The sequence below is a fragment of the Scomber japonicus genome, chromosome 1, assembly GCF_027409825.1.
Source record: "Scomber japonicus isolate fScoJap1 chromosome 1, fScoJap1.pri, whole genome shotgun sequence".
In the NCBI taxonomy this organism is placed as follows: Eukaryota; Metazoa; Chordata; class Actinopteri; order Scombriformes; family Scombridae; genus Scomber; species Scomber japonicus.
In genome coordinates this window covers 13,973,557-14,001,515 of record NC_070578.1, presented here as the reverse complement: position 1 = coordinate 14,001,515, position 27,959 = coordinate 13,973,557, and the positions used below count along the sequence as shown (strand labels likewise).

At 40.0% G+C, this 27,959-nt stretch overlaps 1 protein-coding gene across 1 annotated transcript in view; it reads left to right on the top strand.

Annotated features, from left to right (window-relative positions):
* The window catches only part of insyn1 (inhibitory synaptic factor 1), a 42,873-nt gene extending 15,244 nt beyond the window's left edge, over positions 1-27,629 (top strand). The window contains exons 2-4 of the mRNA XM_053337623.1: positions 26,807-27,030; positions 27,112-27,341; positions 27,390-27,629. Coding sequence (XP_053193598.1) covers positions 26,807-27,030; positions 27,112-27,341; positions 27,390-27,628 — 693 coding nt within the window. The 3' untranslated portion in view covers position 27,629. The remainder of the gene's footprint in view (positions 1-26,806; positions 27,031-27,111; positions 27,342-27,389) is intronic.
* Positions 27,630-27,959: the final 330 nt, after the last annotated feature.

Genomic DNA, 27,959 nt, shown 5'->3' with positions numbered 1-27,959 from the left:
TGACTGACTTCACTGTATGAAGTACTTCCTTCACATTCTTCAGTTCACAAAAACACACCATACGGTTTGGTGTTCGATACAGCCTGCATCGGTAATCATTAACCATGGTCACGTCCTTATTGAATCTATCATTCAAGATGTGCTGGTCCATATGAACAGGCACAAGAATGCACATGCATGCAGTGTATTCACATCAGCAGAATCTACATTTGCGTGCTGCATGCGGTAAGTCATGTAGGAAGAGCTGAAGAGTCTGACAAGTAATGCTGCTCCAGTGTCCTCAATTCAACCATGACTCATAGTTTTGTGGCTCCCGGTGAGTGAGCATTATCCATTGGAAATGATATGGTTAATACCATATGGTTGACACACTAAGAATTACTTTTCAGATGGAATAAGATATGGACTGATTTGCTTTTTCAAAATATACGTTATTGTAATTTTGTAGTTGTTTTGGCAAGTGACACACAAACAAATTTGACATCGAATTATATTTCTGTTGTGCTTTATTCAAATTCTAAATGATTTTTGTACAAGAGCAAAGGTAGGTTAGTATTCCAGTTGTCAATGAATGTGGTGTGGTGATCAATACATTGTGTGTTCCAGTGTGAAGAAATAAGTGTTTCCAAATTGTGTTTGACCAAAGACTTAAGGTTAATCATGGCTGCAATGACCCTCACAGAGCGAAAATTGTCAGGCACAACCACATAAATCATAGTGCCCAATATGTAGCTTGAGGTTTATTACAAATTCTGTGTGCATCTGTGACTTGCCAAAAGGCAAACTATGTGACTAATTGACCTAATGTTTAGAGCCTATCCTTGTATTGCTTTAAAGCCATTGACATGGATTAGAAGGAACAATGGAGCAGAGTGGAGCTGCAATAGTGACCTCCAGAGTAGCTATCAAGGTCATAGCTGGAATTACAACTCCTAGAATCAGCTGTTCGTGTTGGCAAAGAGGGCAGCTTGATGGAGTGGTTTGCCCACCGTCAGGACTTTCAGAGTCAGGTGAGGGTGAAGACACACAGGTCATCCATTGTTGAGTTGGAGTGGGGAAGCTTTTGTCAGCACAAAACAAATAGGACAGCAGGGCATCCGACGGGCGTCGCAGACTGGTGTCTGTATGTGTGTGTAGGAAAAACATTTAGAGACTGAGAATCAAGAGATGCGATGGAGAAGGAGAGAGAGGAAGCCAGGGAGCGAAAAGGAGGGAGAGAGAGAAAGACAGAGAGGCAAACAGAGAGAAGGCTTATCTCTTGGCCTGCAGACAACAGTTCTTTTTCAGAGCTGGGGCTGTGTGCACAGGGCCAGGGGGGAAGTGTGTTCCTCTTGGGGCTGCGTGAGCCAGAGGGTCAGCAGTTCATCCCATAATTCTGCGGCTGCAAGTCAGTCAGATGCACGACAATTTAAAAAAAAAAAACGGGTAGTATTCTGGTAGTATTTAACACCTGTCATTCCTGCATCTGTACTGGGATCTGACTAGAGCAGTTGTCAGCCCAAAATAATTTGAAAGGGTTCATAAAGGAGAATGAAAGATTTTCTTTATCCATCTGAATGCTTGTAGTTTTTAAACTTTTTTTAACTGATGCTGGAATATCAGAAGTCCTTTGCCTCTACAAAGCATCAGATCCATCTGTCTTGTGTCACTATTGCTTTGCAGAGTCATTTGTAACAACCAAAAATAGCTTTGGTCTACATTTAGTCAATGACATCTGCTATGACCTAAATGGAGGCAATATTAAATGGGCTGTGAGTAGCTAAATTTGTGGTGGCACACGCTGTTTTCAGTATCTTTATGTCTGAATCATAAAGAAAGGGGGGGAAAAATCAAGGGCAATGCCTACAACAAAAAAACTAAAAAAGCCTTTTATCTGGACAGTCTCTTGCTTCTTTTAAGTGGACGTATTGCATTTACAGGTATGAGAGCAGAACATAATGTGGGAAGTCTTTATTCAGAAATATAATACAATGTAATTTCATTTTGTAAAAAGGGTTTTTATGTGATGGAGTGGCATAGGAGCGGCAAACAATGAGGACATCATTTTCCGGAAAGTGCACATCTGAAATAACTATTTAAATTGGATTTTGAATTAAAAACAAAAGATACATTTAAAAAGCACTTTTGTAGGTATTTATGGCAATGTATTTTTTTCGTCAAAAATTAATCTAAAGATGAAAAATATATATATTTAAATCTTGCTCCCATTTTCTTTGACTTTACTGCAAGGAAGGGCTGAACTCAGTGTACCTACTACAGATGACTGGTTAATATTAAAGAAAAACCTTCTATTACATATGCAACAATGTGATAGTGTTTGCATATGTACGAGTGTATATAAAAACATATGTGCAAACAATGGCTCATTATGAAACAATGGCTCATTATACCCCCCCCCCCCCCCCCCCAAATGTGCAAACATTGATTCTTATTGTTGTCTTTTGAAACTACAAACTGACCAATGCTAAAAATGTAATGTAAGTGTTTTGGGATAACAGCATCTCACTTTTATATGTCAATAGCACTTAAATTATACTCTGTGTTGGCAAGATGTTTAAATAACCATTATTAACACATAATAATGTGTGTTGTCATTTAAAAATATGAAATTAATATGAAAATTAGACAGACACTAAAATCTAAATTGCTCATTTAAAACACGCTCATATGTTTTCAATCATGATTACTTAGTGACCATTGAGAAATAACATAGAGTTTAAAAGCCAACCTAAAATTTATGAGGTCAAATACAGATTCAGCTGTGAACATGACAACACAGCATAAACACACACAGCAGTCTAAGCAGGCAGCATGTACACTCTTTATGCAGAATTATGCATTTTGAGTCACAAAAACTTCCCCAAATCAATTAAGGAAACTCTTTGCAAGCCTGTGAATGAAAGCCATTCTTCCCCCACATGTCCTATGTAAATGAAAACCTAATTTCCCTTCTTATCATACCACTTTGCTCAGATCAATGTACCCTCTCTTTCTGCTTGGGAGCAAGTCCCACAGTGCTTTGTATCCACAGCTAAGTTGCCATTATGATGGGCCACTTTGATTCTTCCAAAGAAGGGATCTCATCCTTGCAGAGCTTCATTTCTTAGTCAATGCTGTTCCTAATGATTGTTTTAGAACTTCACACAAAGTGTTGAATAGAAGCTTAATAACAAAAGATAAACCTCTTTTTTTGGATTTATTGCGACTTTTTTGTCACTGAAGTTCTGAAAAATAGTGTGGTCATCAGGGAAGTCACATTGCTTTAGATGAATAAAACAGAGTGAGAGACATGCAGTGGCTTCTAGTTTGAAAACTGTGTTTCTGTACTCCACTTTGACACAAGCTGGAGACAGCATGACCTTTGCACATAACATAGCTGTGAATGTAAATCTCACACAAAACTTTCCATCGCCACTAATTGTTGCCTGCGGCAAAAAAGATTAAAAGCATTTTTTTTTAAGTCTGCCGCTTTGACAACTTCATGTGAAGACTGAATTTGCACTCTGTCAAACGCCCTCTCCACTGCTTGACCAGATGCCACCCATCCAAATACCTGGAGGAGGGTGACACTAGTACCTCTTGCTCAGTCTAATTGCCCAGTCATTTCATTGGCACTTGGAAAACTGTTCTGAAACCAAATTCTGCAGGAGAGGAAGCAGGGGCTTGATGGTTTGCAATTCATTCTGACAGTCCCTGCCTGACTGACAGACTGTTAAAGGTTGACTGTGGCCTCTCTTTGCCACAGTTAGATGGGCTGCTTGCCCCATCACCACAGGACTCCAGGGAGGTTGGCTTTGGATTGGGAAGTGGAGAACAGTTCAGGAAACATTTAATGTTGGATTTGAATCTAGCAATAACTGTTGGTGGTCAGGCAATTAGATATACACAGTGCAAAACACAGCCTCATGCTGTTCTCAACCCACTCCTGCCTGCCTGCCTCAGAAATATACATATTTATGAGTTTAAGCTTAGGAAGGAGTAGCAAACCATCTATACACCATCACTATTTTCATTTGGGTTTTTGAATACAGGTTGTCCTAATGAGTAATAGCTAAGACTTGTGTTAAAACCGACATACGGCATATTAATAGTCATTGTTGAGATTGGATCAGATTAATATCTAAATCCCTTGCTTCTCTTTAGATTTGTACATACTAACAAACGTACGGTCAGTGACCTGCCACAACATGCTGTGCTCTGCTTGCAGTCTGAGTAATGAATTCAAACTTGCTTTTATGCACTTAAACATAGAAAAATGGGTAACAAAGATCAATAAATGCTACTTTTACTTCAAATATGTTGTTTTTTTTTTCATCAGTGAGGCTGGTGGAGGCAGAGGATTCATTATTGATCTCTGACTCTAGGACACCAGTGAGTATCCTTGAGGAAAAGCTAACTTTGTTGCAGAGCCTGAAGTTACAAAACTAAACTTTGGTTAACATCTAGCATATCAAAACACTGTAGTATCTACTAAAATATGTTGTTCAGGCGAGCCTTACACCCCTAAACAAACGCATAGTTAAATAAAAAATGTTCCAGCACTGCAACAGTTTTGCATTGCAATGAGGTGTGCAGAGGTAAATCTGCATACCACCATATTATCTTAGAATGACTTGCTTCAAATGCTCTTGATACTAAAACCTTTGATCCATAAAGATTTATAAATTGGATTTTATTTTCTACTCATGTACATCTCTAAATATGCATGTCCTTTGTCTTGGACTGACAAATGAAAAAGAAAAGCAGATCATTTCAGCCTCATCATGTTCTTTAAAAAAAAGCAGAAAAGAAAGAGAAAGGGAAAAGCAAAACAATTGAAGGTTGCCTCGGGTATCATTTCTTTGAGGGGCATCGAGCCATTAAAGACGAAAACAAGCTTCAAGGAAGGGAGGAAAAAGGAGCGCTGGCACAGCTAACAACATCGTCACTCAGCCCACCCACCCACTTCTTACTGTCCTTTTGCACCACATTGTCAAAATAACTGTCAGAAGTGCTTCATGCTTCAGAACTGCTGGAGAAAATGGTGGACTTTGTGGGAGGTGCTGTGTGCTCGCAAAATTGAAGACAATAAAGAAATAAAACAATCTGGCAAAGCAGTTCAATTTAGAAATATCATCTATTTGATGAAAGGTGCTCCAGCGGGCTGCCACAGACCGCACCACCACAAGCCTAAGCAACTATTAACAGCGATACTCCATTTTGAAGCAGGGGAGAATTTTTCTGATGCCAAACCCACTGTAAACTTTTGTGACAGCCAGTGGCTGTATTTTTCATCCATTTTATACGTTATTGGATTTCCTTCCTTTATCTGCTATTGCTGTATTTAGTGTTGATGATTTCCAATGAGAGAGGAAAAATAGGCCATTGGATTCTCTTAATTCACCACACACACTCTGCCCTCTGTCATTTAATTGATAGATGCGTGCTCTTTGTTTTTTCACTCTCTCTCTCTCTCGCTCCCCACAAAGACATCCATTTATTGCCACTTCCATTACACGAAGCAGAACAGTGAGTTTTTGAGATCAGTGCTGGATATCTGGAGGCTAATGAATTGGGTGGACTGTAGTGATTGTAGGAGCATCTGCCTTTTATACTCTGAGGGCACTTAGTGACAGTTTCAGAGTGACAATAGAGAGAAAGAAAAGCCACAGCTCCTTTGACATATTACATATCAGACACAAGACTATTTCTTTCTCTATGTATCCCTATTTATTCCTTAATGAGTGGCCAACTCTTAATTGTATAAGCTACAAAGGGAGGCATTTTAATATAAACTCTGCATACAAGGGCTCTTGAGGTACATGTTTGTTTTCATGTTTATTCATACAATTGATTAAAGTGCCTTTCTAATGCCATGCAACTGAAGAGACTAAAGTATTATTGATGTGCCATCTCTGAGCTGGATCCCAGCAATACAGTAGTAAGGCTGTGCTGGTCTAAGTGTGGGCCTAAAGCACCCTGCCAGCTGCACTGAGGCATGTCATTAGAAGCACCCAATCAAGCCCAGACATGGGACTTTTGCTCAAGTGCCAGAATTGTGGCCAGAGGCAAAAAAGCAGAAGAACACAACCACAAAAAAATAAAACAAAACAACAACAACAGCCAAAAAAATCCCCACAAACTTCGCTCCTCCAGCAGGTACGAGCAGTTCAAGACTGGTCGTTTCTGTTCTCTCAGAGTTGGAAGGGTGAGTCCAGTTCCTTATTTTTTATTGGTTAAATTTAGACCAGTGTCCTGCGCTGCAGATAGAATACTAATCAGGCCAGTGCAAAGCCAATGAGAGAGCTGCAAGAGACCCTTTTCTCTTCTCCCTCTTCCATTTCTACTGCATTAAAGCTTCCAGGCTTTCAGGACACTGTACTACTGAACTTACCCTCGCCACAAGTTTAACTGTAGCCCAGAGATATATTGACTACTTCTCACGCAATTATGAGCAGCATTTAAAACATCCAAGACATTTTAGTGAAACATTAAAGCCACTTAATGGGACACCAATTTTCACCACTGGACTATCCAAATAAAGTGTGACCCATTAAATGAATATTTCATATGCATTTTGATGGGAACTATCGGAGACTCTGCAAACATTACCTATTATTTATTGCCCTGCTCACCTACTCTGATTTCAATCCATTTTGCATTAGAGAAACACTTTGGAGCCCCAACTAGTCATTTGTTTGACTTTATACAGTAAATTATTGAGTAGATAAAGTATAATCATATGCATAATTAAAGAGTTATTGATGGAGAATCGACATTTGTGTTCCTCAATCGATCGCATTTCAGGATAGAGGATATTTCACTCCACTATTACAGCAGAATAAACTTTTACAACATACTAAAAATATACTACAGAAGTAGGTTGTGGTTTAATGGTAGGCCCTTAAAATAACATGTCAATCAAACAAAGCAACATGCAGTACAACTCACACATTGATAATTCATGGAAGTGTATGTGAAGCTTTCCTACATACTTATGAGGGAAAATGTCCGTGGGAGTTTTACGGCTCATTTATGACCAACATTTCTGTTCAACATCGATAACACAGCTCCACTCCAAAGACTACAGGAAAAGCTAGAGTAACATTTGTGGCTGACCGAGCACACCAACCCCCATCTTGCTCTCTCTCTTGCTCTTGCTCTCGCTCACTCTCTCTCTCTCTCTTTTTTTGCTCTGGAAATGAGAGCAGATGCCAAATGAAACCACTAAGCAGAGCAGTGCTGAAATAAGAAATAGCTGTAACCGGGACACACTGGGTGAATATTTAGAGCAATGTACATATTTTAGCATGCCATTTCTTGTCATTCCAGGTCAAAGCAGACCACGCCTGTGCCTGCACTGATTCAACTCCAGGTTTCAGGCAGAAGTGTTATGTAAAAGTACAGCAGGACAGTCCACAGAGTAGTGCTAAATAAGCACTGGTAACAATGTGTGTTGTTTTTATCAGAGATGGAGCATGGGTTATAAAAGGGCATGGTCTATGGCTCCTGCTGTGTCTCTACTCCTCCTCTCTTTCTTTTTTATCATGGTCTCTTAGTCCTTGAAATCCCCTGAGTCAATAGAGACACTCCGCTCTGGGGTCTAAAGTCAGGGGGCTAGAAAGATGCTACCCACGTGTCAGCACTACTTTTGTTTTGGCCTTGGAGAGAGAAAGAAGGGTTCGGAAGGTTAGAATAAGGGCGAGATGAGGGAGCTAAAGACAGAGAAGAGGGAGATTCAGGGTGCTTCATCATCTCCAGTGACAACTGCACACAGAGGGAAGCGAAGTACATGTCCACTTACAATCTGCAACCTTATCCAGCAGGCTGCCAGCTAGCGGTCACCTCGCAGACGTCTGGCCAAGCCCATCTATTAACCCAGAACAGCTGGCCACTTTCCAGCATGAACGAGCATGCTTTTAATTGTGCTTGTGTTCTGGGGGGAAGGAAGGGGGGTTTGCTACAATTACATTTACATTTTGATCATTACCAAAGAGTCTCACCTCACAGGATCACTGCTCAAGAGACAAAGAATGACAACAAACCCTAGACAGAACACCTGCAGTTGTTAAAAGGTAATAATTTTTGTAGGAAAAAACATGTGCTGGTTTAAAAATGTATAAACATAAAATGAATATCTAGTTGTGATTTTCCCCCCCCTTTAATAACCTTTACACCCCCAACACACACACACATACACACACACACACCTCACGCTGAATCCTGTTGATGCTGCAAAATGCAGCAGCATCTACATAATACAACAAAACTAATTTCCCTGTCTCCTGCTGTTCTTGAGTCCTGAGAAGATGAAAATATTCATTGCTGTTGTCCTGAACACAGCATAATCATCTAGGATTTATGCTTGTAGCTTGTATCAAATTAATTGTGCATGGAGTGAGGAGGGTCGAGAGAATATCTCATAGAAATGGATTTCACCATGTCATCATGCAGTAGCACAAAGTAAAAACTATATCCCTTGTTTTCTTCTCAAAGTCCGCACCGCTGCTGCCGTCACTGGACTACAGAGCACAGAGCAGAGATATAGTGCAGCATTACATATTAGCTAATTTCCAGGCTTGTCAGAGTGGTGTAGAGAGGGGTGGTATGCAAAGCATTTACATTGAAATGGCTACGCAAGCCAACATATGATGAGACTGCTGCTTTAGGATTATCCTGTGGCTTTGAAGTTTTCGGTTAGTGCAGTGGTTACTTGTGCCTTAAACGCTTAAGAGTCATGATACATACAGTCGTGAGGTTAGACTTGTCAGGCATTACCGATGGAGGGCTACACATTTTCTTGGATAATAAAAAGTGCAAACACCTACTCTCAGCCTAACATGGACACATCATCTGTGATGTTGCTCATAGGTTTCAGAAGGGATGTTTTGAAGTGATTAGTTATTAGTTAGTTGATTAAGTTGATTTGTTTATTATTTGTGTATTAGTATTATCACCCTCTCCCCATGAATTACATATTTATTTTAGCCAGACTCATTTATTTCCGTATAGTGAGATCCCCCCCTGTCTCCACTGAAAAATATAAGTTGAATGTGATGGAGCCTGTGGTGATTCAATGTATCTCTGTAGCACTATTACTAAAGCTGGTGATGAACTATGTCCTATCACAGTTCATATGGTTTGACTTCGTGAGGCAAATAACATCGCTTTGGCATGATGACATGTTTGTAACTTGAAGGACCTTACTTGAGAATGTTTTGTTATCATGCATGATCTTTACATTGGAGCTGTATCATTCTCTATTTGAGCGGCTTTGAGCAGCTGGAGCACCATTCTCAAAAGTATTAGATAAGAAAATGTAGAGGATATTGTATCATTTACCTTTACTTCAATCTTGTAGATTAGAATTAAAAAGAAATTATCAGCATGCTTCCAATTAAAAGTCTATGATTATAACTTCTAATGTGCAGCTACATCATTGAATATAATTAATTATTACATTTTCTGTAGTAATATCAGGTTAGGAACAACCACATTTACTGCATTTTTAAGTGTTTGAGTGTGGAGATCAGAGACTCCAAATTGGTGTCAGTCACATAGGATCATCCATATAGCACAGGATTTTCCATCTTCCCCTCAGGCTTACTGGAAAGCAGTGAAGCCCACAGGGTTAAACTATTACACTTTGCTTTTAGAGCTGGGGCGATTAGTAGTAAGGGAAATTCTAGGTAAAATCTTAATTTTCTAATTTTAGACTATTAGTCAGAGAAAATCACAGTGGGCTCTGAGAAATTGTCATTTTCTAACATTTCATAGACTAAATGATTAATCGCCTCTTTGAGATAATAACAGAGATTCATTCATAATGAATATTATTGTTAGTTGCAGCTCTATGTGCTTTGTTTTTGAAACTGTCAGGACCACCTTGTTAACTTGCACTATATTGAACTGAGACTGTAATATATTGCACAGAGGTCAAGACATATTTGTCATCTGTGAAAGTCTTGCTTAGACAAAGAGAAGCCAGTGCCACAACAGCAGGGCCCCATGAGAAGACTGACCAAGTCATCATAAAGAGATGGATAGCGTAGAAATAAAAGAGTGGAAATAAGAGACTGTGCCACATTCATGAGCCCAGAAAAAGGGAGGGGTTGACAGTAAACCCTGTAAATCCATTTGGTTTTTGAGACATGGAAGGAGAACGGAACTGACAATAGCTTGAGGGGCCAGTGCTCCACGGAGTGAATACCAGAGCGGAGGAGAGGAAAAATAAATAAAGAATGTGTCACCTAGTGGGAGGAGGCACCGAGGCAGGATCTGTCAGAACTCTGCTGCTGTCTGCAGATTAGATCTGGGGCTATTTAAAGAGGGAGAGCACGCCAAAGCCCCCGACGCCAGTGTCCACACTGCACCCGCCACCACTATGACATCATTGGCAGCCATCACCTTGTGACAAAAAAACATGAAGCATAAATGATGGCTACAAAGAGGGTGGGGAGGAGGCATTTTCCTCTGCCGTGACTGACCTGATCACGTTGCACATTTTCTGCATCTGTGTAGATTCACCGCATAAAAGCCAAGGTCACACGAGAGGGAATTTGCCTGATGAAGTCAGAGATGCAGTCCAGGCTGTCGTACACATTTTTAAGGGTTATTGTCGGCCTATAAATAAAACTCCATCATAACCCTCAGGTTAGACATACAAGCTGCCATCAGAATAATCACTGTTCCCCATCAGGATCAAAGTAGCATGAGCCAGCCTGGGAGTCAGACTGATTCTGCGCGTGCTGGATATGTATATGTTGTGTGTTTTTATTTGAAAAGGAAAAAGACAGAGTGATTGGAGCATGCGTGTGCGTGGGTGTAGGAGTATCTGCCAGAAGATATGAGACTAGATATGTGTATGAGCATGTGCTATAGTTTTGGGGGTGCCTACTGTGGGTGTGTGCTCTGGCATGAGTGTATGTTGTCTCTGCGAGTGTGTGTTTTCTGTCCTCCAACAGTAGATTGATTAGAAATGATGCCGTTAGCAAGAACCCAGTGTGTGTGTGTTTGGTCACATCACTCTGACTTTCGCCAATGTTTCTCTTCTCAAATAAAGCAACATTCGCCCAGTCATGTTTGCCTTCCAAACATGAGCCAAGGATGATGAAGCTATGTGCACTACCAAACTGCAAGGCCTCATTTACCCCGTGATACCTTCTCCCTTTCCCGCTCCCTCTCGCTCTCCTGTCTCGCTTTTTTTCCTTCGGGCTGCAGCAGACTGACTCTCTGCTACAGACTGAGTCATTCTCAGCCAGTCAGTTATCTCTCCATCCAGCCCTCAGATTTCACCACTCCTTTTGTTGTCATCAATCAAAGCTCGGCTGCCAGAGAGAGAGGGAGAAATCCTGAAAGATGTCATAACAGTGGCCAACTAAGGACTAGCACTTGTAGGTTGGCGCCGCACTTACGCATGGACACAGATTCCATGGATTATTAATGCTGCCCCTTTTCAAATGTTTCCAGGAACCTTGTAGAATTGTGTGTGAAAAGCGAGGAGCTTGCATCAGAAGGTGGCTTGGCGAACAGTGGCCATTGCATCATCCATACTTGCAAACAGGCACTACAGTAGGTTTGGGGGAGGTGATTTGTTGGCATGCTGTGCATACAGGAGAGAGGGTCACGGAGAAATGCAGGTGGAGACAAAGAAGCGAGGGAAGCTCAGTCGTAGAGATCCTCACAAACGCTTCTCACAGATGGCTCGATGAAGCGTCCGTACTATACCTCTATACCTGCTAATTACATGCCTCGCCTGACTTCACACTTCCTCTTCTCTACAAATGCCAACTTTATTGAAAAGATGAATATGCTTTACATGGAACAATACATCTCCATTCTTCCCTCCTTCCAATTTGTGTCAACAGCGCAGTACAATGGGCCCACTGTTTATGGACTGGCAATTTAAAGCTTGAAAACATGAGATGAAGTGAGAGGAGAAAAGGAAGGAAAATTGCCTTGCCTGTCCTTCACCTTAACTGTACATTGCTTATTTGTCAGTGGTAATTGGCTCTTTTAATGTTCCAGGAGAATGCAGGTAGAGAACCCCACTGTGTTGTATTTTTTCTAACCAAACAGCAGAGCAGAATGTGGCAGACATTCAGAGATATCTGATGGATAGATCATGCATGTTACAATGGACTCAACTCCTGGTATGCCACTGTGGACTTAATCATTTGCATCAACTGTCTGTGAGCCTACCTATCCATAGTCATCCATTCTGTAGTTGTACTTATTTTCCTCTCGCTGGACAGACATTTAATAACTGGCTTTATTTAAATGAGAATAAGCTTGGTTTTGTGATTATGCGTCCTAAAGAAGTAAGTTACAGTATCTGGTGTGTATGCCTTGCTCTCGACAACCACAATTGCACTGGGGAGAAAAACTTATCAAACTGAGTCCAGAAAGTAGTAGAAAAATATAGTGCATTAAAATATTGCCCTAGTTAAATAGTTTTTTTTCCCCTCTCTCTCTCACTTTGGTGAGATTTGTTTACCAGGCTCCTCTTGCCGGAAGGGCTTGTGCAAGTGAGGTAGCGCTTCTCCACATACCACCATGTTTCCCTGCCAACTCTGCAACCTATAATTATCAAGAGACACACACACACATTAAAACGCAAATCAAGAGAATTGTTGGGAGGAAAATATGCTGTGGTATTGCTTTGAGGGGAACATATATGTATTCTATGCAAAGCTCAGGCAATCTGCATCTAATCAATATGTTTTTGAGCGTATGAGTAATATTTCAATATGTAATTAAAGGAGCTGATCCATGCACATTGACTAATTGTTCTCGCAATGAGATGGCTGATATCCATCCAGAGAGAGAGAGAGAGAGAGAGGCTGTTACTTTTTTTTTAATAGGGAGTCATGCCAGCACATCTGGAATTTGATGACTAATTTAACATTCAATGGCTGTATTTTACATTGGAATTTTGTTAACAGTTTTCACTCAGAGAGGATAAAACCTTGGATTGAGGATAAATGGAAAGAGGATATTGCTTGCATAAATATGTGGGAATTTGTGTTTGGATACAGAGTGAACATCTATTATTGAGAAAAAAATGTTGGCATTGCAAATTGAAGCAGTATGCTGCTAAAAGGGTTCTTATAGCATTCAACATGTAGTCACTGTGGACCTTATCAAAATGCAGCAAATGCCTGACTAGCTTGCAAGTACACGTCTGTGTTCTGTGTTAGGGCTCTCAATATCATTGCCTCACAGGGGAATGCTTGTTCAATAACATAATACCAATTATCAGAATTCAGTCAACTCCCCGGCGAGATGAGACACCAATCGCTTTATTGATAACTCTATCAATAAATTCTATTCTACCTGTATCAACCTGGAACACACATATTTTAGATCACAGCCAACACCTTCGCCATCTGCCCCCACCAGCCGCCGCAGTTAGTTTTCACCTCACACTTAGGTGCTTCAATCTATTTCATAACTCATCTCACTACTTACTCTAACACAACCAAGCTAAAAATAGGGGGAAGAGTTCAGATAATGACAAAGAAGGTCATTGCCGGGCTCCCTATCTCCGCAAGGTCTGGCAAGGAGCCGGCTGATTGTTCATTTCTATTGTTAGCAATGGCAAACTGTTAGGAAGATGTTATCCACACATTACGGGAAGATGTGTTGACATCTGTCACCCTGATGATTGATTGCCTGAAGGAGATTCTTCAGTTTGCTAGATTTTGGTTACTGTTTTACAAGATGCAGTGTGTGGGTGGGTGGACAGGAGAGCGTCTATAAATAGAAAAGCCAGTGATCGTGAGGGAGTGATGGAGGTAGGTACGTGTGGCAGCCAGATGGTGCCTTGTGGGGAATGTCTCCCAGTGATTTTGTTTGCAAATAGGTCTCTGTAAAGTCGCCGTCTTCTCTCCTCCAACTTGCCTGCTGTTATAGGCAGAGCTTTAGGAACTGCCATATCTGATAAAGGTGCTGCAGACTCAAAGATGTCCTGCCGCTTGCCGGAGAGAGAGTGAAAGTGACGCACTGTGACAGGTTTTGTCACTCTCTTAGGCGACCGCCCCACAGATTGTCACAGATAGAAATGGCAGAACCCTGGAAGAAACGACAAATTGTTTTGAGAGAAAGAAGTAGGAGAGAGAGTCATGCCAATATCTGTGGCCTACTTCAGCATGCTGGTGGAGGAGAAAGGGAGGGCCATCACTCAACACTTTTTGTTTTCAGTTCGAAGTTTTGCATGTGTAGGTGTCATCACCTTACCTAAACAGGTTTCTTTTTGCAGAAAGAAATGCATTAGGAAGAACCTAATATTTATCAAATTTGAAGAGCTTACTGTCACGCCAAACCTCCCTACAACTTGGACAATTTAAATTTTAACTAAAGTACCAACATGTAGCCTGAGGTACGTTACTGAAGAGTGCTCCTCATGATAAGATTGAATAATATATGGAATTCTCTAGTGGCTCATATAAATTGAATGTGAGGATAACATTTATTACATATTTCGCTTGTAATGCTTGAAAATGGTTTCTCCTTGATGTAGTGGAGCATGGTCATGTATGTATGTTCACACAAATAATTCTATACAAAAAAAGGAGTCAAGACTCTTTATGTCATCAAGAGAGCAATCCTCGATGAGCTCCACTGACTGAGTGTGAGAATGACATTGTGAACACAGTAACAGAAGCCAGGGTGATTTCACGGAGATATGGGCACATTTTCTGGTTCGTAACTGCTATCACCACACCAAATAAAGCTCATTTGGGTGTAAATGCTCAGACAAACAATTTACGAGTACACAAATTCAATCTTCAATTATTCTGTAATAGAGCAGCCACGGGTTCTATCTCTTGAAGTCTTTACTACTTCGGGTTCTCCCATCTGTAGCCCAGGAGAAACTGGCTCATGATTAAATATGTGTGCAAGATCATAGGCTTAATGACTTTTTTATTCCATTCAATTGCAAATTTACTGTGGAAGTTTATATTTAGAGAATTAATTGGCCATGTCAGTTATTGTTTTAATTTCTTCCGGCGGTTTTGTTTTTTTAATGGTTTTAAAGGTGAGTATAACATAGCAAGTCAATAATGCCTTGGGATAATGTGTCATTGTAAATAAGACCCTATCATATCCTTCACCATGGTCAGGTAGACTCCCTACTTTAAAGAGCTTTGTCCTCCAGACACTGAGTCACAGGACTGAAGCTAAAATGTATGTTGATGAGAGATCAGAGGAGACCTGCTCAAGCTGACAGAGTGGCCACAAGTAAGTAATAAACCTTCCTTTCACAATCCCCTATTTAGTAAGTATTTACCCGGTAAATATATGGTACATTTTAGCATATTATTGGGTAATTGACACTGGCAATAAGTTGGTAAATGCAAAGAAACTACAAATAAAATACTACCAAAAAACTTCCACTATTACCCACCAATTCAACTTCCATGTAGTTGTGACCTTTTTAGTTTGAAAATAATTCAGATATCATTTTGTACTTCCTAGAAAAGTAGGCAACCTATTTTTAGAAACACCTCCTCTATCACCCATCAACTCCAGTTACAATTGTAGTTATCCAAGGTTTATGCTGGTAACAGACCAAGTTTAATTATGTATTTAAGAAGACATACCATGACACTAGAGAACACTGTTCCTGTGGAGGTTGTTAAGTATAAGGTAAATCTAATGAAATTTAATGAAAATGAAAATTGAATTAATGAATTCAACTTGGGCTGTTTCCAACATAAACCTTAGATGCATTAATTAATACCAATAATATACTATGATCCACCATTTATTTACCAGGTAAATACTAGCAATTAGGGGACTGTAAAAGGAAGGGTAACCAATTAAATGCTGAATATAAGAACAATGTGCATAGAGAAATCTAACAATAAATACATCAGCCTCGAAGTGACAAGAGTAAACCATGACCGCCACATAATACATGGCCCCTGCTGACATGGTGTGATTCATGAAGTATAATCTTACTGCAAACATTAGGGGATGATTAGCAAGAACAACAGTTTGTCTTAAAGTATAAACTATAATGACAAAAATGGAGCAAAAATGAAATAGCTAAAGATACATTTCTTAGGTCTACAACCGCTCCCATAAAGCAGCCAAGAGAATGTTTTGGGTTTTTATTTCCCTTCTCTCTTCACTCCAGCATGGTAGGTCAGACCATATTTGGTTGGCAATGATATATGGTTCCACACAATAAAAGAAAATGGGAGCACACTCACATTAAGATAAGCTGCAGGCCAAGGAAACCTAGAAATGCCAGTGGCATATTGATTGCATGCTCTGTATTAATAGTAGGACTAGCTGCTGCTCTCTCAGGCTGGACTTTTCATCCAAAGCCATGGCCCAACAGCAATGAGCAGCAATGAAAACTAACCCCAAGTTTTTCCCAAATGGAAAAATGGTTCAAATGCTAAGAAGCTGGAAGGACAGTTGTAATACACTGAAATGCACAGTCGATGAAATATTAACTTGTTTTAGGTCTTTAATTTCAGATCACTGTTTGCTCCATGCTCGATATTTTATCAAGATGATTGGATGATTGATTGGGTCATTATATATATGTGTGTGTGTGTGTGTGTGTGTGTGTGTGTGTGTGTGTGTTCCAAGAAGAAGAAAATGGAAGAGAAGAAATGGTTTCTCATTGTATTATGGAACTTGTTCATGGCAACTAATTTTCACTGGCAGGGTGTAAACTTGTATGAAGATGTATAAGTAACTCTCTGTAACAGTACAGTGTTGCGGGGTAGCATGAAAAACCCCTAGCAGTCAAACATTTATCATTTCTGGCAGGTGCCATTATTGGTAATTAACATTGATTACTGATCAATAATCACATATATATTCCTAGGTGCCAGCTAATTAGCATCATCAAGTATGAGGAGCATGGTAAAACACTGAGTAGTACCAACACAAGGCCCTGATCCCAGAATACATTGGTTAGTTTCCCTGCCTTTTTTCACAAGTTGGTGCAGGATTTATTTTCTCTAGCTGGCATATTGTTCATGGATATGCTTAACTTCATCAGGGTATAGGACTTATAGGAGTGTATGTGAACAAGTACAGATGCTACACAGTAAACCAGTGCAGCTGAATAGCTACAGACAGAAATGTTCATAACAAGTTCGCATGAAAGGAGGGAAATGCTCATGTAGTTTATAACAGCCAATATATAATACATGATTGCATATGAAGCAAAGCTGCAGATGTGGCATGTTTTTTTAATAGTTTAGGTAACATCAAGGCATGTAAATGTGAGTCAAAATTATTAGTACTTTTTATGTAAAATATTTACAGTACTGCACACTATGCACCAGTGATGTACACATTATGGTAAATCATGCAGAGGCTGTCCTGTCCAGCAAAACAACAGCATTGGTTGTTTGTTCAAAGGTTTTAAACAACCTGTGTTCATGTTTTCCTGACTATTGACCTTTTGCTTTCATGCACTCAGTAGCAATGGTGGAAGCAGTGTGAAGTTGCAACATCAAATCAATCAGCGAAAAGGCTTAAAGGAGTGTTTGGAGAGGATCGTTGAATGTACAAGGTGCACAACTTGGACACTGCATAATTGACAATAATATCTGACTAAGCACTACTTAGATGCCTGAATTTGCTAAACCAAACCACAGTGGTTGATTAAAAAACAAACAAAAACAATAAAAACAATAGTCATATGGGTTGTTTTAGAGGGCACTGAAACTTCATTCAGGCCTTTTCAAAATCTTAATTCTTATGGGAAAAATATATATGTTTACTGATAATTATTTTCCACAGTATAATCCGAGTTATGTAGCACATAGCAACACGTAGAAGGACATAACAACCCCTTTATTACTTACCCAGAAGTAGTGTGCAATTGCCACTTGTTGACAGAAGTGACAGTCATGTCAACAACTGAACACAGTCTAGCAGCTGTCATGGATACTACCTGAGTGATTAACACCATTAGTCCAGTTTTCCAAATCTCATCCTCCACCTTTTTTCTTCTTCACCACAAACAGAGCTGATAGATGTAACTGCAGAATCTAGTAGGCAAAAACAAGAAAAAAAGTTTTCCACTGACAAAAATGGTATGCCTTCAGGATAGTTTTCCAGATTTTGGAGTGAGTGTAAATACAGTTGTGAAATAACACCCAGCACTACACTGTGGAAACTATTGTGACTGTATCATCTGTTCCCAGCCCAGGGTTGACAGTAATAGGAGCCATAACAGGAATCTAGATAGAGGGATTTTTAATTAGAAAAAGAGAGCAAGTGGTAGCTTTTTTATGGTAACTGTAGACATGAATCATTTCTTCTACAACCATAAATAGAACTCTCGGTCTTGTTGGCTGAAGAGGCTGGCTAAAGCAAAATATTTTGCTGAGTGGGGTGGGGGGACGGGGGGGTTGCAGTTTCATCCTCACTTAAGATAAAGGCAGTAATGGCTGTGGCTGTGTGACTGTATATATGTGATAATGTGACTGTGTGAGTGAGTTGCAAATTAACTCTGTAGTTGTAAACACATTTTATTGTAGGCTATATTTTTTTCAAAGATATGAACATGTTTCTCATAGACACCAAGATAAGAGTTATATGTGCTAATACGTTTGAAAGAAGATCCTTTCCTGCCAGTCTGTCACCCTCTCCCTTCATCCATCCACCCATTATCTGTCTTATCTGTCTGAATAACCTGAAATAAATCATGAATTTATGTGCATTATAAATGATTGTTACATGTCATGACTGTAGTTGAATGTGTTTCAATTAATGTGACATGAGGGCATACATGCTATGTCTCTACGTATATGTGTCGATTTACAGTTAATATTATGGCAATAATGTTTCAATGATGCATAAAATGTGCACTTTTACTGAGAATATTCTGAACAAAAAATGACGTGATAAAATCTTTCAGTTCTAAAATCTTTCAGTTCTAAAATCTTTCAGTTCTAAAATCTTTCAGTTCTAAAATCTTTCAGTTCTAAAATCTTTCAGTTCTAAATTTTCTTTCAAGTCTGACCAACATTTTGCCAGTTGATTTACTATTTAAACAACAATTATTACTACTGCAGTACTCCATGTAGCTGGTTAGCCATGTAACTATGATTTTTTTTTTTCAAGACAGGGTGGACTTGCTGATTATCTGCTTACTGGTCTGGCTTGTACTCAAACTGGCAGTGTGAAGTGTCAGGGTGAGGGATTTACTGCTGGATTTGGCTGAGCCGTTTCCTGTAGCGCAGTATTCTCCCCTGCCGGAGAGATTCTCCCCTTTTCCTCGTACAGGTCACCTACGTTTACCCCCCAAACCACACCTGCATAAACGCTCACACATTTCATGCGCTCTGATAAACTGCAATCACTTTAGACCTTCACTGGCCTTATAGGAAGACACCATGTTGTTAATGAAAACTCTACTGAGTCATTAAAATGAGTCAGTGTGGCCTTCCTGTGCTCACATGCACAACCTTTTTACTCACATGTGACCTGACAGTACTCAGGCCTAATCCGGGTGCTATCTCAGGGAAGCAGACGAGGATCCCCGTAGCGTGGCACTACCATCTTTTTCTGGTCATTACTGGCGCTAGGCTTCTCAACACGGATAGATGCAATGAAGGAGAACCTCAATAAATGATCAGTGTGCACTGCCAGCAACAACGCATGCTGCATCTGCTTCCTCTCTGTTGCTGGAAGACAGAGTTCCCATCTTGTTCCCTTACTGATTGTACAACCCATAACCTCTCCAGGATAATACTATAAACCTTCCAAATTTGCAATACAGCAGGTGGATGAGTCTGCCCAGTCTAATGGCCTGAATTTGGCGAAGGAAGTGGTTGATTTCTCAGGCCCAAAGGACTGTAGAAGCCTACCTCTTCTAAAGCCCCAAAGGGATAAATGAGGCCCATTATGCGGTGAAGTTTGTAATGATGCTTTTGATTAGTGAGTTGTCAGGAGGTATTGGCCCTATGCTCATCACAGCGTTGTTTAGCACTTTAAGGCCTCCATAACGATGAGTGTTTTTTGAGAAAAGATGAAAAAGCAGGAGGCATGTGCCTAATGAAGTCTCAGGCTTATAGCCCCTCTCATGACAGGATAATTACACCAAATGCTTCCAGCGAACACTTCAAAGGACACTTCATTCCTGTGCCAACACCACGCAACACATCTCACCAATCAAGATGGCCTGACCTAAATCAGGTCCCCCTGACTTGTTTGTAATGTCACCCACCCACAGACTCACTAGACCTCTGCAGAGTCAACTGCATTAGTATCAAAAGCACACTCAATGTAATTGACAAGTACAATAAGCTGAAAGGAATAAGTCTCACTGATGTTGCTGCAGAAACATATTGACAGCTTTGACCCATAGTATATCACAGTGCACTTAGCAGCACTCAGGAAGACAGCAAAGCACACACATACACAAAAACATGCCCTTTCTGGTAGTGTCGTTTCAACTCTGCAACATGGCATCCAGAGCTAGCTAAGATAATGATAATGCATTATCAGCAGGGAAGATCCAGAGATGGAAAATATGTACTAAAAATAGGAAAAATATGTTATATGCTTTATAGAGAACAGATGTTTCTTGTTTGTAGCTCTGATGCTTTGCATACCTATATGCATGTTGTCAGTCCAACAGGCACACCAGTAAGGAAAGGGTATTACCCAGTCATCTGAGTTGCACATTGCAAATCATCAGTGAAGTGGCCCTGTCTCCTTATGGCACACACTTCAGAGGGAGAATGAAGGTATAATAAGTGTGGTGTGCATTCCCCTGGATTTAATAAAGTTCACACAATTTGTGTCAGCTTGGCGAATGGGATTCTGAAGCGATGAAGAGCTGACAAAATGTGCAGCTATATTAAAGTAATACACAAAATCTATATTTATTTTTACAGGGTAGTATGAAACCCTTGCTTCCTACAGGCTTGAAAGGTGGCTAAAAGTAATTTGCAGTATGGTCCTTCTTAAGAAACAGAGGCTATGGTCAGGTTGGATTCGCTGGTACTACAATGGAATCCAGTGACATGTTATCACGACAGAGAAGCAGCATCAAAATTGAATCTCGCTGCATAAGCCATGTCTCTGATGTCCATCCATGTGCACAGTACATTTCAAACACTAATATTCTAGCCAAAATATGGCTAAATACTCTGCTTCCATCTCAGTCATCATGCATACTCCTGCAAGCAGGCATGTGCATTGGTTTGTGCATATCAGTGAGAGCACCTACCTCCACTTTCATGTTTGGGCCGCAGTGTTGGCTTGATATTCAATTTTCAGTATGTTGCTCACATTCAAATCTGCAATATGTAACAACAGGTTCAAAAAGCTCCCAAAATGCTGTTTCATCCAAAAGTGAATAAGATGTCTGGAAGAGATTTAGGAGTTACTGGACAATTTTTCTAGTGAATCCAGTAAATAAGTTCTTTCAGAGGAAGTCGAGGATGATAAATTATCTTCTGGGGGATAAGATAAACCATACAACCACAATGTGGATGCTACCCTCTTCACAACTTGAGGAGAATTAAATTGAGGGGAAATAAGGATGGGGTACAGAGAAAGAAGGCACTATAAAATTGCAGGAGCTAACTATATCAAAACAATTTCTGCAAACATTTTAATTCGAAGCAAGCAAGCAAGCAAGGCCATTTTGATAATTGCAGAGACTTTCTAACTGGCATAAACTTCTTCCAGGGCTGGAAATGCAGGAAATCTATTGTGATATGTTGAGAAAGAAATAACACTTGTGTTGTGTTTGAATGGCTCCAGTGAGCACATTTAAGGTTTTACCATGTTTGAAAAAAGCAAACCCATGCTAGACGCTGGATGCTGCATAATTAACAAGCGCTGCAAACTTCTCTCTGTCTACTCTGAGAATGACTCCTGGAAGAACGGGTGCCACAGGAACAGATGGAGAGAGGCCACTTGAACACAGCGTAATGATGCGATCCACAGAAAATTCACTCATACAGTGTGCATTTCAAATGAACCTAGTGAGGGTGTTATGTCTCATTTATTTTGGTAACTCACACCTAATGTATTTTGTACATATGTACAAACTGCATTGGCACAGATGCCAACATTTTAGAGCTGTTTTTATTTGCTGATAAATACTAGAATATAAAAGACAGCTTACACTTGGGAAATACGATACCCTTTCCGCAGGGATCATCAGGAACATGTTAAAGATGCTCTTTTACATAATTTGCAAAGGATGCAAATCAAATCTGTTAGCTAGACAGATAACATACAGAATGTCATCATTGCACATCAAAACAAGCTATTCCTGTTAAACATCTGTTTGAAGATCAACAGCGTGATTAGATCTTGTGGTACATGTCATCTTCCTCATCAGAGGCAATTTTACACCCGCATTTCCACATTTGCAAATTTTGACCTGAGCCTGAATTTTTTTTTTCCCACATTAAGCATTAGTAGTGGAATAAGTTATTCCACTACTAATGTTCCAGTACATTTTCAATTAGCATTAACAGAGGACAGGCACTCAACTGGGGAAAAAGAAACAGGTACGCACTCAGGATAAATAAATCATGATACCAGGTGGAGCTGAATATTAGTGAGAAGGACTCTTGTAATGATAGTGGACAGTACTGAATCTATTTCCCAAATCACCACTCTGCCTGAGAGGCTCTTCGGAGAGTTTTTACATTACTGACCATCACTCTATGTTAGATTATCCTTGCCTGTCTTTTCCATCACTGTACCTTTCTGTCACAGACAAGGCTCCAAGTGCCCTCTTTCAGTCTGACCCTCAATTACCCAGCCCAATCATCTCAGACAGGTGTTGAGGTACAGTAATAAACCCTCGCCTGATGTTGCCGAGGCAGCCTCTCTTTTAAAGCACCTCTGAGAGCTCTGAAATGACTGAACTCTGTGTTGATCAGGTGCTGTGACCACAGTTGACTCATGGCTGCTGGCTGATAGTGTGCAATGAAAACGAAAAGAAAAAAAAATACAATACCACTTATTTCTCTTCATGGACCATATAAACAACATCAAATGTGCTTAGTGTTGACTGAGCACTCCTGCCTCTTTAGAGTATAGACAGATCGTATTCTTAAATATTATTGGGGGAAAAGAAACAACTCTAGCATGTTTATTGCTAGAATTGTTGTGTCCATCTTGATCATTGGCACACAGAATCATAGATATTGTCATATTCATTATCAGAGTTCTTAATACCTTTGTAGCACTAGACACCACATACAGTGAAGAAAATAATAAAAAATTATAGGCTAAAAATTAAACTCAAATCCCCAGCATTGATATCCAATCGTATACTATACATTACTGCTTAACTGTGTTGCAAATGGAGTCTTTTCAGTCACAAAGATACACAAGGACTGCATCATAAACTTTGTAGAGTGATAGCGTCATAAAGTCCATGGGGGATACACAGCAGAACTCCAGAAGTTTATCACAGCCTCAAGCTGCATATCCAGAATTGAACATTTTAAGGATACAAAACAAATGAGAACTCTAACCTACTTGGCTATTTAGACTATTATGAATAGGCCTATATTACAGACATAGTAGGATCCTATTACATCAGCTGTGAGGAGAACATCAGTCAATGTATGCATGTGAATGTGATTTTATATGTATTTATTTTATTATATTTATTTTAGTTGTATTTGTTTTTTTTCAAGGCCTGTCTACCCACATCTGACTGATTACATGTATGTACACAGTGGCATCGAGTGTTGGTATAAGTGGGTTATTGCATAGGGAAAAATCATTGGATTCATTCTGTTTACTCACACATTTGTTTAATTTGGTACTCTTTAATGATTGTGTGCCCCACAGTGGGATATGATTAAAAAACATTTGGTATCTCCCTCAGTGATGTACAGATATGATGATGTTCCTCTGCATGCAATGTTTTATTGTTAAGTCTCATAATTACTTTTTCTACTTTTGACTCATGTAAATTTTCATAATGTGTTTTCTATTTCAAACCCATTGTGCGCGTTGTTAATGACTTGTTCCTGATGTGTTCATTTATCCTTTATGCTCAAGCAATCTGCTGCTCCAATTCACTCCACAGCGCCTTCATCACACGTTCTCTGACTGGAAGAAAAAGCAGACACTAGTGTTCATTGTTGCTGCATGGTGTGTCCTGCATTGTGACCTAGAAAGATTCAGCAGACCCTTCGAGCTCAGACAGTTATCTAGCTAAATTAGTCTACATACAGCGGGCGGGGGTCAGGCTGGTACAGCTCACCTTAAATAAGCACTGTTGTGATGCACTGCAGACATAAAGGTGAAGTTTGGCAACCGAGAAATGTTATTTTTGGTATTAATTTCACCTTTCTTTAAACATTTCACAGAATAGTGTTTGTGTTCAAACAGCTTTAGATACAAATGAAAATGAGATTGATTTAAAATGACTTGCTGCTCATTGCAATAACTGTTAACCAACCAATAATTTGTATCGGTGTCATAGCAGACTGGTAAAATACATTTGACAGATAATTTTTTAACACACTGATTAAATTAAATCCCTCATTCACGTTGTGTAATCAAGTAAACAAAGCTATTCAGCCTCCTTTGGGCATGAGAAACATTTTACATTAACAACTCTGTGAGTAAAAAAAGTCAGCAAATCACACAGCAAACAGGTTGAGTAAGGATTAGAGGATTCATACAACCCAATTCCCTCTGGGCATCCTGCCAATAGAGCAGCACAGTCCAGGTACTCGTGGTGCACGATGCCACAACTGGCAGATCTGCAGAGGAGCTCACTGACAGATGAGCCAGTGCCATGTATGAACATGTATACAGCCAGATTCAAACGCAGGTGGTTTGACCTAACAGCACCAAGCATATACGTTCCAATTTAAGGCCTCAGGAGATATATAAATGTAGCAGTGATCAGAAGATCAGCATCGTGTCATCCTCTCCACTCTATTTTAAAAGGTTTATTCTAATTCTAATGTGTAGCTGATAAAACATGTCTGTATTTTAATTTTTGATCCAAGGATTTAGTGAGCAAATTTAGTTAGATTCAAATCACCATCTTGAAATATTTGCACAAGATCATTAAGCTCATAGATGTTAGTTTCCATGTTTGCAGTAGGGAGCACCTGAGCTTTTAGTGATCAGTATTACATTTAGTCTGAGACTCATAACTTCTATTTTAAAGTCAGTCAAAGACTTAATTATGATTTTTATTCTACATGCAGGAATACGGCTTTGTCTTGTTGGTACAACCATATTCATTTATAGTCATAAGAGCCAGAAAGCAAACACTGCAAATAATTATAGAGACAGAAAAAAGGGTTGTGTTCTGCAAAATCTCAGGGTAAAAAATATTATTTCTCTATCGCTATTCAGTTGCAATTATGTATCAAAGCCATATGCACATGTTCTAAAAACTTTTTGGGAGTTCAAAACACTGGACTTACTTACTGAATGGTTTGGGGAAATGTATCATTTACATTACATGAGTGCTGAGTGTTTTCATTTTACAATTGTTGTTGAGAGCAGAACATGCTGATTGAAGGTGCTAAAATGTCAAGTATAGAGGGGCTTGGATTTTAGATGTTGTCAGCAAACCAGGGTGATTTCAGCTGAAGTGCTTTGTATTCATCAAACACTCAACAATGTGGCTGCTGATGACAGAAGCATTGAGGTTAATTTCGAGGTAGCAGTAAATGAAATGCTTTTACATGATGCATTTCCATGAAGCATTTGAGGGTTTTTTTGTTCCTTGACACTGGCATTACAAAAGCACTGGAATTAAAATATACATCAGTGTACAAAAATCAAAAGCACTGGGTTGAGTATTTATACCGTAAAGCTGTATGTCTGTGCAGCTTCATCTCATTCAGCCATAGGACAGCATCAAGAAAATCCCCTGGACTGAGGATGTATAGCTGACGTTGTTTCATCACCTCTAAGAGGCTTCTTCAGTTCCTCTTTCTTGCTTTCTCCCTCAGAGCTGAAAAAATCATCTTTGATGAGCTTGACACGTCTGCAATGCTACAACCTCATTCCAGGGGATATTTAATTTTGTCTTGATGTAGCATAAAGCTAATTTACAACACCTGTCCACAGGAGGCCTTGGTGGGAATAAAAACTATTTTAAAACCATGAGAATAACAATTAAGGATTTATGGATGAGAAGTAGCATAATGGCAAGCTGTAAAGGCAAACACAGATCTATTAGCAGCTGTGAATAAACCTTAGCTTTTGTTAATCCTGCCTGGGGTGTCAAAATCAGTGGGATATAAAGCATCTGGAAATGTCATGTAATGTAGTACTAGGTAAGCTGTCACAGAGATTTATTTTACTGTGGGATTCACAATTAGTACTTTATGAAGTTTCTTTCACACAGTCAACTTTTATCATTACAAAGAATCTATTCCAATACCATGTCTGTGAAAATTAGGATCAGCATGTATTCTGAATGTGTCATGCATTTAAATGATTTTTTAAATTTAGCGACACTACCTTAATATGAATACAAATTAATGACCCGTGCCCATCAAGTGAAGCAGTGGTTGTGAAATCGACATGTCAAAATTGCACCAGAGGTGCATGTGCTACATACTCTATTCTCCAGTTGGAAACCAGACAATTTCAGATGGTTTGAGACACGAGAGCTTTATTTTTACCAGCTTGAAAATGTTGGTGTGAGTCACACCCAGATAAATATAAAAACGCCTTTCCACGATGACCAAAAACTGCCTGCACTCAACTCTAAAATGACTATATTTGGTGCTTAAAAAGAAAATAACAACCCCCTGAAACTTTGCTGCACTCCATAATCTCATCAGCTCTTCTTCTTGTGCTCTTGTATTTCTATTTTCTGCAGGTGGTGGGTCAGATCGATAAATTAACGTCAGACTTTGACTTTGACCTGGAGCAAGATGACTGGACGGTGGCCACAGCCAGCAGCACGTCAAGCAGTGAGCGGGGTTTGGGAGAAGCCTTCAGGCTGGACTTCCTCAATTCTGATATGCTTTCTGATAGCTGGGAGTTCTGCAGCTATCTGGAGGCTGCTGGCGCCTCCGCTCGCAGACCTGGTGAGCAACCAGGAGATCTACAACCAGAGCTGGGCCGTGGGACTATCCCCACCCAGACGCAGACCCCCACCCCGCCCCCCACCACTGCCTCTGTCTACTCCCAGATGAATGGCGGGCTGCCCATCCCAAACGGGCCCCGCATTATTACTCCAGATTCATCCAGCGAAGAGGCCAGCAGCTCCACGCACAGCCACAAGACTTCCCGTACCTCCGGCACAAGGGAGAGGGTCCGCTTCAGTGACAAAATTCTGTACCACGCATTGTGCTGTGACGACGATGAGGAGGAGGAGGAGCAAGAGGAGTTACAGGATGACAAGAGTGGCTGTGCTACACCAGACAGCGATAGTGAGCCTAGTCTCCTGGCCAGCTCAGTCACCCCCAAACGTTCTTCCTCTGAGCACTCACTCCTCCATAACTGTCTGGACCCTTCCTATGTCTCCTCGCCAGTGAAGGGGATGACAGGAGCTCACACACTACCCAGGAAAGGTCTCTTAAACCCCGGCTGCCGCAAAAAACTGTTACGAAATAGCAGCACACAAACTGTCTCTGACAAGAGCACCCAAACTGTACTGCCCTATATTCCAACCAAACAGAAAACAAAGGACCACTGAGAAAGCCCTAAGTTTATCATAAATCTCATGAAAAGGACTGTGCATTATTTAATATTAAATACATAGCTCATAGATTAATACACAAATAAATTAATTACTAAATAAATAAATGATATATGGGAAATCACTCGACTACCTAAAGTCATTCCGAGGCTCAGGGAAAACACGATGAAATGAAGTAAAGCAGATTAGTATGTCAGAGAAACATGAGAGTTACTGGTGGACCAAAAGGTTAGTGCCTGTTCTAACGTTAAAAGATACACTGAATGGATTCCCTATGTGTAATCATTTGAGAAAATACCAGAGATTACAAAAGCAATCCTTTTTACTA